The 12,774-nt window shown below is 46.5% G+C and overlaps 1 protein-coding gene across 1 annotated transcript; it reads left to right on the plus strand.

The window, feature by feature from the left end:
- The first annotated feature begins 685 nt into the window (after positions 1 to 685).
- On the plus strand, positions 686 to 10,664 carry CDK10 (cyclin dependent kinase 10). The gene is made up of 13 exons (XM_083165365.1): positions 686 to 895; positions 2,032 to 2,104; positions 2,879 to 2,950; positions 3,889 to 3,991; positions 4,078 to 4,159; positions 4,376 to 4,443; positions 4,697 to 4,749; positions 6,678 to 6,747; positions 8,198 to 8,257; positions 8,689 to 8,812; positions 8,948 to 9,087; positions 9,171 to 9,223; positions 9,736 to 10,664. The coding sequence occupies exons 1-13, from the start codon at positions 797 to 799 to the stop codon at positions 9,831 to 9,833; spliced, it is 1,095 nt and encodes a 364-aa protein (XP_083021491.1). The 5' UTR covers positions 686 to 796; the 3' UTR covers positions 9,834 to 10,664.
- Positions 10,665 to 12,774: the final 2,110 nt, after the last annotated feature.

Genomic DNA, 12,774 nt, shown 5'->3' on the forward strand with positions numbered 1-12,774 from the left:
TCTGTGGAATGCCCTCCCAAGCACAATAAGGGCTGTTTCACACAGTACGGTTCCTGCCGCACGGTGAAATCCCGTACGGCCAGGGAGCCGTGCCGCACTCAGCAGTTGTGAATGGACACTATTGTGTCCATTCACACGGGACGGCCACGGCCCGGCCGCACGGCTGCAGCCGGATCCCCCCACTGGAAGGGACGGCTGCCGGGCTGTGGCCATCCCTGCCATTATAAAATTCTGAGTGCGGCGCGGCTCCCTGACCGTACGGGATTTCACCGTGCGGCAGGAACCGTACTGTGTGAAACAGCCCTAAGACTCTCCTCCAGTCTCCAAACCTATAAGCGTTCCCTAAAAACTTATCTCTTCAGGCAAGCTTATCAAATTCCAGAACCAGTCATAGAACCTTGCATTCTGGTGGAATGGATGCAATAAAGAATACAGTATCTATCCTTATGTATCAATGCCTATTTCCCTATAGATTGTAAGCTTGCGAGCAGGGCCCTCCTACATTTTGACTGTCTGTAAATACCCTGTTTTGTTGTATCACTGTCTCCTTTGTAAAGCGCAACGGAATATGCTGCGCTATATAAGAAACTGTTAATAAATAAATAAATGTCGATCTCCTACAATAATGCCAGACAGACAACCATGAAACACCTGTAGGTCTTTAATAAATAAGTGCAGTTCTACTGCGAGCCAGCAGAGGGCGCAGGCGCCCCATAGATATGTTTCCGAAATAGCCATAGGCCGCACTCACATCCCCGGCCTTTCCCACACTCACTGAGCGGGGAGCTCTCTCACCATGGCGGAGACCGTACCGGGGCCCGACACCGAATTAGAGCAGATTCGCCTAAAAAGTGTCAGAGAGGAGAAATTCATACCTGTGCCGGAAGAGAACAGGGTTAGTGCTGGTGTTATGCTGCATAGGACAGGGGGCATTATTACTGTGTACCATGCATTGCTGTATTACTCACATGGTGAGGCAGGTCCAATATCATACCTCTCAAGTCAACATGACCCTTTCCAGTTTCCAGGACTCGGGACACATTTCTCTGCTCTAGGGCTTGTCCCTTAATTTAGGATTACCATCAAATCTGTTGAAGCACCTTTTCTTATCAATTAACCTGTGTGAAACAGGTGATAGCAATCATACATTAAGAGGCAAATCCAGGAGCAGAGCATTCTGTACGTCCTGGAGACGGTCATGTTGGGAGGTATGCAATATTTATACACATGACCTCATTAGGAAATGCTGGGTGCTACTGCTATGGCATAAGGATACCCGTGATGGCACACCAGATCACCCCCAATGTGCATAATTTGGCTTCCAGCCCCGGCCCACAGTGATGTATATTAGCATATGTGAAACATGGGTTTCTGTAAGCACGGCATTGGTGCACACTATATCCCTGAAATCCCCTGTAATTGGATCAACCCCTTAAGCTGGGCACACACTGGTAGATATATCAGTCATTCACCTGCAAGCCTGTCAGTGGGTGTGTACCCCCAATATGTGTGAATATGTATCACAGCCAATGCATGATATATCTACATATATATTGGTACATCTGGCTGTGCGTACTGGTGGTATGCCAACCGCCCATATGCTGGCTGCAGAAGCTGCCAGTGATTGGCGTCTCACCTGAGAGGGCACATTTAAATGCCCACCAAGCAGGCAGATGACTGGTAAGTGCATACGGATTGGTCAGGTGTGTGGCTTATGCCGCATACCCAGCATAAGTTTAGTGTATGGCATGTTGGCTGCCCCTTAGTTAAGGGACAGCTACATAATAAAATACAAGTTGTGTTAGGTAAAAGCTGCTAACACTTGGTAATCTATATATAATAATTCCAGCAGGTAACAGTTGCAGTTACGGGGAGTTATTTTCCTATGCACAGCAGGCTTCCTGTATGTAATCACTCCAGACTTATTTAGTCACCTGTTGCGGAACATGTGTGCATATGTTATGTGCCAGTTGTTTGTTCTATCTCTGGAACGGTGTCAGAGTGAATCTGTATCATGTGTTGTCTCCCCAGCTCGGGCAGTGTCGGAGCGTGAAAGAATTTGAAAAGTTAAACAGAATTGGAGAAGGAACGTATGGTATTGTGTGTAAGTATATTATCTTACATGGCATATTTTACCCCATTTCAGCGCTTGCTTACTTGCTCCTCCACCCATGGAGGTTCTCGTTGCTTGTTTTTACTAACCGTAACAAATCTGGTTACGGTATATTAGATCTACAATGTCTGACTTGGTCTACAGTGAAAAAATCGATCACTATTGGTTGACATGGTCAGAAAATTGACATGCAAAAAGTGGACATGGTCACAAGGTTGACATGAAAAAGGTCAACATGAGGTTTTTTTGGGTGTCTATATTGACATAGGTCGGTATGGACACCGTCTAAGTGTACCGCGTCCCTTCGTGTTTGGGCTCGCTGCGCTCGGGGCACTGTTATATTCTCCCACCACGCCGTAGTGGATGGTAGGGTGTGAAATACTGCCTGTCGACACATGTCGGCTAAATTTTTTTTTTTTTAAACCTCATGTTGACCTAATGACCATGTCGACATTCTGAATGTTGACCTTTTGACTGTCGCCCTAGACATTGTAGATCTAAGGACGTATGGCTATACCATTGTATTGTGATCGCTTCGGACACGTTGGCGTGAAATAAATAGAGACTGATTCCCATACATTATCATTATTATCTGAGAATTCCAAGTAATAAATAGTAACAATACATAGGACACTCCCAATACAGAGAACCATAAGTCGCAGTCACTATGCTGCCGTCTGCCAAGTAAAGCGAGTACTCCCATTGCTGCGGATGTGGCCGCTGTGCAGAAAGCACAGTATACTCACAGCTGTACTCTGATTGCAGACCGGGCCAGAGATACCAGGAACAATGAGATCGTGGCACTGAAGAAAGTTAGGATGGACAAAGAAAAGGACGGTGAGTAAGCTGGGAGATCCCATGTAGATGGCTATGTGCGGGGTACTTACCATATAGGCTCTAGGAGAGCGGCCCTCACTAGTATAGGGAGTAACACCTCATAGGATCCTAAGCAGGCATCTGGTCTGGGCCCCTCTCCTCTAGTTGTTCGGTTTCCCATTGTGTTCTCCTCCATCACAGCGCTACACCACTGTTGGTCTATTCTAAACTATGCCCAGAGGGAATGCCAGCACAGTGCCGCGCTTTGCCATGTCACACTGCAGTACCATCATGTCTATAGATGGATGCACTGTTGTGATTGGTAGCAGCATGTTGCTTAACTACCAATCAAAGCGCAGATAGTGTAATGTTATGGCCTACTTTCTTACCTCTTACATAGGTCTGGCACTAGTGTCCTAGTAATGAGGAGCCTCCACTCCCTGCCCATAATATATAGTGCTGTTAGCCGTAGGGTGGAACAGTGTTGCACCACCCACCCGCACTCCCGCCTGCAAGATGCACTGCTGCGCAGAGCCAGCCATAGGGGGGCAGACTGGGCAGATGGGAACAGCTCAGGGGCTGACTCGGACGCTGGTTTCAGTGTGGACGAATCTTGTGGATCTCTACATACTGTCCGCATCCTTGCCAATGCACCTACCTGTTCCATCTAGTAGGAGTGCATGATTCATGTAGGAAGCCTGGTGCAGCCGCCCGGTCCCACAGTGATTCCTACTCAGAAACAGCCCTTTATATGGTTTTGATATAATCTAATACCACTCTAAGGCATTGGTTCCAAATCACTGTGCTCCAATCACCCCACAGTCCTGTCCCAGGGACGACATGTGGACCTCCGCTATCTTGGATTTATTGTGTGATGAAGATGGAGGTTGCTCACCCGCAGCTACAGAATTCAGGATTAACGAGTATTGGGATTACTAATGTCTCTCTATCCCCCCCAGGAATCCCAATTAGCAGCCTCCGAGAGATCACCCTGCTTCTAAAGCTGCAACACCCCAACATTGTGTCGCTAAAGGAAGTGGTTGTTGGGCATCATTTGGAGAGGTGAGATGAACCCCCTTCTCTGCCGGTCCCTGTAGCCCTGCTGCTGCTTATGGGGATGTCATTGGGGACATTTTGTGTTTTCACAGCATTTTCTTGGTCATGGGCTACTGTGAGCAGGACTTGGCCAGTCTCCTGGAGAACATGCAGACCCCATTCTCTGAAGCCCAGGTAATATAAAGGAGGATGATGGGGTTAGGGCCACAGAGGCGGATTACAGAGGCGGATATGTTGCCCCTAGCAACCATCAGAGGCATCTGAAATGTTGAGCTTTGGGGTCTAGTGCTCCTCTAATCTCCTGCTAGAAATGTGTCTCTGACTATAGTGAGCTTCCCTTGTTTGTTTGGTCCTTTTTAATACATTTTATTTAATTATGTTCTGACGCAGGTAAAGTGCATTTGTTTCCAACTACTCACTGGCCTCCAGTATCTGCATGAAAACTTCATAGTGCACAGGTAGGATTCTTTGAATAACAAATGTGTAGGGGGGGGAGCGGCTGCTTCCTGCGCCCAGGGGAAACTGGTATCTCCTGCAGACTATCTGTCTACTTGGAACCAGTGGTGTCACCTTGTGAATTTCTAAGTGTCATTAGCTGAGCCCACAGCGTAGCAGCCCCAATTTTGTGAGGGCAAAGGTTACACTTTACTATGACATTATGTGAATTCAGTTTTTCCTTTCTTCCCCTCTGCTAACATTCTCTTTGGACAGGGACCTGAAGGTGTCCAACCTGCTCATGACGGATAAAGGCTGCGTTAAGATTGGTAAGCCATGTCTATTTATAGAAACATAGAATTTGACAGCAGATAAGAACCACTTGGCCCATCTAGTCTGCCCCCTTTTTTTAAAACCTGTTACCTCAAACCATATTTGATCCTTATTTTTTTGTAAGGATATCAATATGCTTATCCCAAGCATGTTTAAATTGTACTACTGTATTTGCATCTACCACCTCTGTTGGGAGGCTATTCCACTTATCTACAACTCTTTTTGTGAAGTAATTCTTCCTCACATTTCCCCTGAATCTTCCTCCCTCTAGTTTCAGTGCATGTCCTCCTGTTCTGTTGCTCCTCTTCCTGTGAAGAATGTCTCCCACCTGTACCTTGTTAAAACCCTTGATATATTTGAAAGTTTCTATCATGTCCCCCCTTTCCCTTCTCTGCTTAAAGTATACATATTTAGATCTATAGTCTTTCCTGGTACGTTTTGTGATGTAGGCCGTGCACCATTTTAGTTGCCCTTCTTTGTACAGTGTCTAATGTATTTATATCCTTCTGGAGATATGGCCTCCAGAACTGAACACAATACAGGTTGAGTATCCCTTATCCGAAATGCTCGGGACCAGGAGAATTTTGGATAACGGATTATTCCGTATTTCGGAATATTTTAATATTTCAATGATGTATTTTGAAGTATCTTGCATTTATGCTGTATAAACACATCAACCACATGAAATACACACAAATATATTTTATTTGTTCAAAAAACAAGGTTTCAAAACATGAAACAAAGTTTGTGTACTACCCCAGGCACTGACTTTGAATGGCAAACAATCATTTTCTTGTACATATACTGTATAGTGCCAGTTACATATCATGTCCTCAGTAGTGCTGTTACAAATGTCCCCAGTAACTTTTTAGCAAAAAAAAATTTTTGTTCCCACTTTCTGGAATGTATGGTTTTCGGAATAATTCGGATAATGGATATTCGGATACGGGATACTCAACCTGTACTCTAGGTGAGGTCATACCAATGCCCTATACAGTGGCATTATTACTTCTTTCTTTCTACTGTTGATGCCTCTCCCTATGCAACCAAGCATCTGACTTGCCTTCTTCATTGCTTTGTTACATTGCCTACCTGCTTTTAAGTCCCCTGAAATAGTGACACCTAGATCCCTCTCTTCCTCAGTAGTTTCCATTATAGTGCCATTTATACTATATTTAGTCTTTGGATTTCTGAGACCCAAGTGCATGATTTTGCATTTTTTGGCATTAAACTGTAGTTGCCATGCTCTTGACCATTCCTCTAATCTACCTAGATCCTCAATCATTTGTTTTACCCCTCCTGGTGTGTCTACCCTGTTGCATACCTTTGTGTCATCTGCAAAAAGGCACATTTTACCCTCATATTTCCCCAGCTCTTCTCAGGATAAAATCCTTTCTGCTTCCAGTCTCATTCCTCCCAACTGCCCCAACACGTGCTATCAGGGGACTGGAACGAGGAATAGCCCATTTGTCACAGATTGTTGGGAGCTTGGAGTTCTGTCCCTGATCACCACTGGCAAATATATTTGTCATCGGATTGGGCAGAGAGTTCCCCATACGCACTGCTTGATCCGGCTGGGGGGGGGCTTTTACATAACGTGCGTTCAGTTGAGCTGTCAATCACCGCTGGCACCTGGTGTGGGTGTATGGGCGGTCAGTGGATCGCCTGTACACACCTCACAATGCACAATTGTATGGCGATCGGTTGTGTACCCAGCCTAACTCAAGGATGTGTCAAGTTAATGAGGAGACATGGGAATGACCTAGCACTACAAGTGGTCTAAGTATGTATTCCATGGTTGTAGCGATGCCCATTGTGACAGGTGTATGCCCATAATATGCCAGGTACGTCGTCACTTGGCATAGCCTTGCCTATTTAAACCTTGGGATTTCTTGTAAATCTCCTGCATGAATTGTTCTTTTAGCGGATTTCGGTCTTGCACGTGCATACAGTGTTCCTGCCAAGCAGATGACTCCGAAAGTGGTGACCCTCTGGTGAGTAGCACCCAGCATTGTGAGGATACATGAAAAAGGTCTATGATGCAGCGCTTATCCCATTATCATCTATACATAGAATGTGCAAACCGGAGTAAACCCACACAAGCATGGAGAGAATATACAAACTCCACACAGTTCGGGCCATGGTGGCAAACTTGTCCGTAATACATTCACAATAATTAATATGAAACATGATTGAATACATCAGATTCTAAAACAACTAATATCTAGTAATACAGATGATGGCATGCGGGACCTTTACAACAAGAGCAATGTTGGGAGAAGTGGGTGAAAAGAGTCAGGTTCAGACTGGACCAGGGGGGAAATCTTGGTGGTCTCCACTTCCTCCTGCAGGGGTCAGGTTCCAGGCTACACTCTCTCATGTTTACTCTGTATGAGGGTCAGATACCTGGTGGAGCAGGACCGCTGACGACCAGGGCTCAGGTTCCAGGCTGTGTCCTCCCATGGTTACTCTGTATGAGGGTCAGATACCTGGTGGAGCAGGACCGCTGACGACCAGGGGTCAGGTTCCAGGCTGTGTCCTCCCACCTCCCATGGTTACTCTGTATGAGGGTCAGTTACCTGGTGGAGCAAGACCACTGACGACCAGGGGTCAGGTTCCAGGCTGTGTCCTCCCACCTCCCATGGTTACTCTGTATGAGGGTCAGTTACCTGGTGGAGCAGGAGCGCTGATGAGCCCCTGCTCATCAGCGCTCCTGCTGGTTCAGTGTTGTCTGTCACCCCGTTTCCTCCTCATGGTGCTGTGGGCTGTAAGGTAATGTAATGAGCACAGTCCCTGCCTGTGGTTAGGATGGCCACATAGCTCTGCATTCATTCACTGACCAGCAATGACGTTGTCCCCGTGGTAAGAGCTTAGATGGGTGATAATGTTTTACACCGGCCTGTATTTGCCATTGCTAGACCTGAGACATGCACTTGTCATTTATATGTACACAGTGACTGGTCTGCATCATGGTGCATTATTACATGTGCAGTACATATAGGCAGGGTCCCCATCATATGTTCAATTATTATACATATGTCACATACTGCATTCCAGGGCCATGGTGTAGTCCATGCTTAGCCAAGCCCCTTTGGTAGCTGGTCACACCCCCTCTGCTGGCTGACCACACCGCTTAAGCATGGGTCCCTATAACTGGTGGGCCCTTCATGCCCCAGGCTGACACTGGCGAGAGTACAGGGGTTTTAGGTATATTGTTATTGACACTGAATCATTTCCTATGCTCCCTGGATTGATTGATGTTTGCTTTAGAATGTGAATGAATTTTGAAAGCCTGGGTTTTAAGTATAACAGTAGTGTCACGCTGCTGTGTCCCAAACCTATGTGCAGAACCTGAGCAGGGATTACAGTTGTGTTTCCATCTGGTGTAATGTGACCTCGGCCTGGTACAGCCTAATGACGCCTCACCTCCTTATCTGATTGCAGGTACAGGGCTCCTGAGCTGCTGCTGGGAAGCACGACACAGACTACGGCCATTGACATGTGGTGAGAGACATGTACCTGTTACATACTGACTGTCTGGGAAATATTATAAAGCCAAGTTCCTTGTTGTCTAACTAGCGATGATTGCAGTGTCATGTGACCGCTGTCATCCTTTATGAGGAAGTTCAGTGAAAGTGCAGTTCTATTCTGTACAATCACATAAGATAAAGGTGGTGAGACTGGTAACATGGTGTTCCTGCTGCTTTGTTGGGTCCACAGATGGTTGGGGTTGAAACTGGAATAAATATTGTGACCACTCGGCTATTACACCGTGGTGCTGATATCCCCCTGCACCTCTTCAGGTGTGTGCCTGTTATCTTATGTCACTGATTCACTCACATTGGGAACACGTGATTAGATTGTACACTGACACCGGGATTGGGGAAACAGGGTTACTTGTCCTCATATTCATTATAAGTGTCTATTCTACGCAGGGCGGTGGGATGTATACTGGCAGAGCTCCTGGCCCACAAACCGTTACTTCCAGGCACCTCGGAGATCCAGCAGATAGACCTGATCATACAGCTATTGGGAACGCCCAATGAGAATATCTGGCCGGTACGTACTTCCAGCCCTGCTATTTCTGACTGAACTCCGGGGAACTGGTGCCAGGAAGACATTAGTATGGGTTGTAGTCACAACAATAATGCAATGTATCAGTGATCGGTATAACAGGAGCGATTATCTGTGTAGGGTTTCTCCAAGCTGCCGCTGGTTGGCCAATACACCGTCCGCAAGCAGCCTTACAACAACCTCAAGCACAAGTTCCCCTGGCTGTCAGAAGCCGGCCTGCGTCTTCTCAACTTTCTGTTCATGTACGACCCCAAGAAGAGGTGAGAGGAAAAAAACCATGATCACTGTACTCTGCCTGTCCCAGCACATAGAACATTAACCAGCATTGTGTTCCCTCCCACAGGGCCACTGCTGAGGATAGCCTGGCAAGTTCCTACTTCAAGGAAAAACCTTTACGTAAGTAAGACTGTTACCTTTACCTGTGATGTGGGTGGTACAGATGTGTGCGTGACAAATTAGACTGGTTTATTTTATGGCTCTAGGGGTGGAAGTGAGTCAGTCAGTCTCTCTCTCTGCTTGTTATGGCCTAGCGGTAAATGGTGGGGGCAGCCAGTGGCGGTTCGAAGGGTGATCACCCCTTGTACCAGTTATTTTCTGCCCACTATGGCTGCAGCAGTGTAGAGCGTCCATATTCGTTGAAGCAGAGGATCTATACCGGCGGTAGCCAACTCCAGTCGAGATCTACCATCAGTTAATGTTTTCCAGATCTCGTCACAGAATCACAAGTGAAGTAATTTGCTCCACCTGTGGCTCTTTTAAAATGAGTAATGAGTGCACCTGTGCAGCAGATAGGTTGTCTGGAAAATGTGAACTGTTGGTAGCTCTCGAGGACCGGAGTTGGCTACCACTGATCTATACAATATATCGTTGAATATTACACATACAAATAAATGATTTGTTTCCTGTAGCCTGTGAGCCCCAGCTGATGCCAACATTCCCACATCACCGCAACAAGAGAGTGAGCAGCTCGGGGGCAGAGAACCAGATGAAACGCTGCAAGCAGTGATGCCCCTTACTGGTGGCTTTCTGTCGTGGGACACAGTGGTGTAATAGCTGCCGCTAAGGCATGACGGCGCGCTACATGAGGCTTCCCGTGTGACGTTTCTATGTCATTACCGTCTGTACAGGCAGAGGACTCGGAGCAGGGAAGCTGGGCCGCATTTCTCACCGGCTGATGGGAATGTTTAGGACTGGACAGTGCTCAAGGACCAATGGCTGGATGATTACTTACAATGAAAGTACATTTATACTGAGGTGGTTACTAGGTGCCTATGTGTAATGTTACTGCGATGTGTTTAGATATGATCTGTATTATTTCTTACTGGTTGATTTAATGGTTCCGTTGGACTTATTGAAAGACCTAAATATGCAGTTCTAGGAAACATGTGGAACTCCAGCTGCCCTGGCACAGTTGTAGCATGCCCTAACAGCAAAACTGTTGCAGGGCATGCTGGGATGTGTAGTTCCCCACCACCTGGGGTGCAGCAGGTTGCCTAGCACTAGAATAATGAAACCTTTCAGTTACCGAATTTAGAAAAGATTGACAGAGTAACCACAATTGGCCAGGCCTGTCAGATGTAACATGTTAGTGGTGGTATAACGGTGTTTCCCAACCACGGCCATCAAGATACACTAACTAAGGTACCGATAGTCACCTGCGCTGAAGTATGACTTAACACTGCTTTATACTGAGGGGATGCTCGGGAATTACCTGACCTGGGAAAGACTGCATTTACCTGGGCCGAAGCAGGAACATGTATAATGAGGCAGCGTGTTCGGCCTATAATATATGATATTGGACATTTTGTAATAAACTGTATGAAGAGCATCTCACGTTCTCCTGTGTTTTATTTCTGTTCTAGTAGGAACTGCAGGACTAAGATCCGGACACAAGCTGCCTATTGCTGTATATTGCAGCATCTCCTTCCTTGCCCAGCGTGGTCATTATATTGCATATTTTGACAATACATATAATGAGATATAGTAAACGTGATAACATATCAAAAACCAATAGAAGAATTGCTCAGGCATTACTTTGCTAGGACAAGTAAGTACAGCAATACAATATACAGTGAGCAAAGAAATACCTACCGGTATATCTAAGAGGTAATTGCCACCATATCATGTTTAAGTACAATGCAAAGAAATCTGCCCGTGTACAGATGGAGTCCCTCTCATTCAGCTCCAGGGCTCGCCAGAATGTCCCCGGGGGCGAGCACTGGCTGAGAAGGACTCCATCTGAGTAGTACGCACGTGCGTCTCACACTCACGCATGTCCTAGTCACTCGGCGGCAGGGATCGGAAACCCTGCCCCTCTCCGCTTCAGGGACACTGCAGGGTTAGGGGGAAGCTCCGTTGGAATGGGGCACGCGAGTTCGATCACCAGCCCCAGCCTGAATGAGAGGTGCTCTATCTGTACATATACATGGCACTACAGTTCTCCCCTCCCCCCCAAAAAACAAACAAATAATAATAAACACAAACAATAACCTCCCCCTACCAAAACCCCCAGAGCGCTAACGTTATAACTAGCTGGATGTCTAGATATATTGACGTCAAATGTGCCACCTCAACCATTTTATCATAACCCAAGTAACTATTGCTGCCTAAATTGGCAAGCCTCTGGTTGTAGAGAACAGGTGGTCTGTACTCCTAATCAGCGCCCTCTTGTGCATAGTAAGTAGATTCTCTCCACTTCAACCACATTTTTTTCAAATTTAACACTGGCGTGCCTGCTCATATAAATATCGTTCAGGATCAATAGTGAAGTTGATCGAAGCTTGTAAGGCGGATAATTCATGGCCGATGGAAGCCATCCAGGAGGGGGCAATAATGACCTTAGCCAGAGCACACACATTTATAACTTACAGCAAATCCGCCTGAAGCAAAACCCCGTCATCAGCAGCTCCCAACACACACCATTTAGGTGTCCATAAAATAGAAGCTATACCTGTGGAGTCTAAAGCTTGCTGTACCCTAATCCAAAAATCCCTAACAAGCGGGCAGTCCCATAACAGATGCCAGAAGGTGCCCATCCCAGACAAGCAGAGTAAGAGCATTCCCCTAACCTGGCCAGTCTCACCGGCGTCAAGTATGTGCAATGTAGAATAAAGAATTGTATTGAAATCTAACACCGGTAGTAGCCATGCAAGGCAATTTCCTAACGGCTATCCAGTCATAATGGTCTATAGGGTCCAGGTCAAGCACCCATTGTTCTCTAAGTGTAGTAAGGGGGTCTAAATGATGGTTAAATAAAAGGAGGGAGTAAGTAAAGCTGGGTACACATCTATACAATCCCTGTTTTCTTGCAACAGTTCAACCGACCGTAGACACGTTGGACCGACCACAAACAACAGCCGATACACGCGTACACACCCGTGCAATTTTACTTGCAATGTCCGATGTACTCCCGTCCAAACAGTCGCAAGAAAAAGATTGTACCACTGTACACACTCTCTCGATTGTCATTGTATGATGGTTAACACCCCTGCTGCACAGGTACTTTTAGTGCCACGTAAAAAGTTAAGTCCGGCAAACTGCTTTGAAGAAGAACGGTGTATCTGGCCATCTAGATGTAGTCAGCCGGCAGGGTGACTAGAGACAGACATACGGCAAATAGCCGGGGTGCGCGTCTAGATGTAGTCAGCAAGCTGACTACATCTAGACGCACACCCCGGCTATTTGCCATCATGCAATGACAATCGAGCGCATGACTACATGCTGTGCTGTAGGATCATGCAGCTATGGAACGTATAGTCGCAAGAACGTCCAGCATATCGATCGAACGTGCCTACATACTGCACTTTTGTTCCGATATGGACCCGGCCAGTCGGATGAAAATTAAACAACAATGAGCCATCGACGCACCGAGTACGGACTGACAAGACTGTTTTGGCCGTTTATCGCTTGTACGGGACAGCGTACACACCTATACAATTTAACGCCCG

This window comes from Crinia signifera, chromosome 11 (genome assembly GCF_055691185.1).
Source record: "Crinia signifera chromosome 11, ASM5569118v1, whole genome shotgun sequence".
Lineage (NCBI taxonomy): Eukaryota > Metazoa > Chordata > Amphibia > Anura > Myobatrachidae > Crinia > Crinia signifera.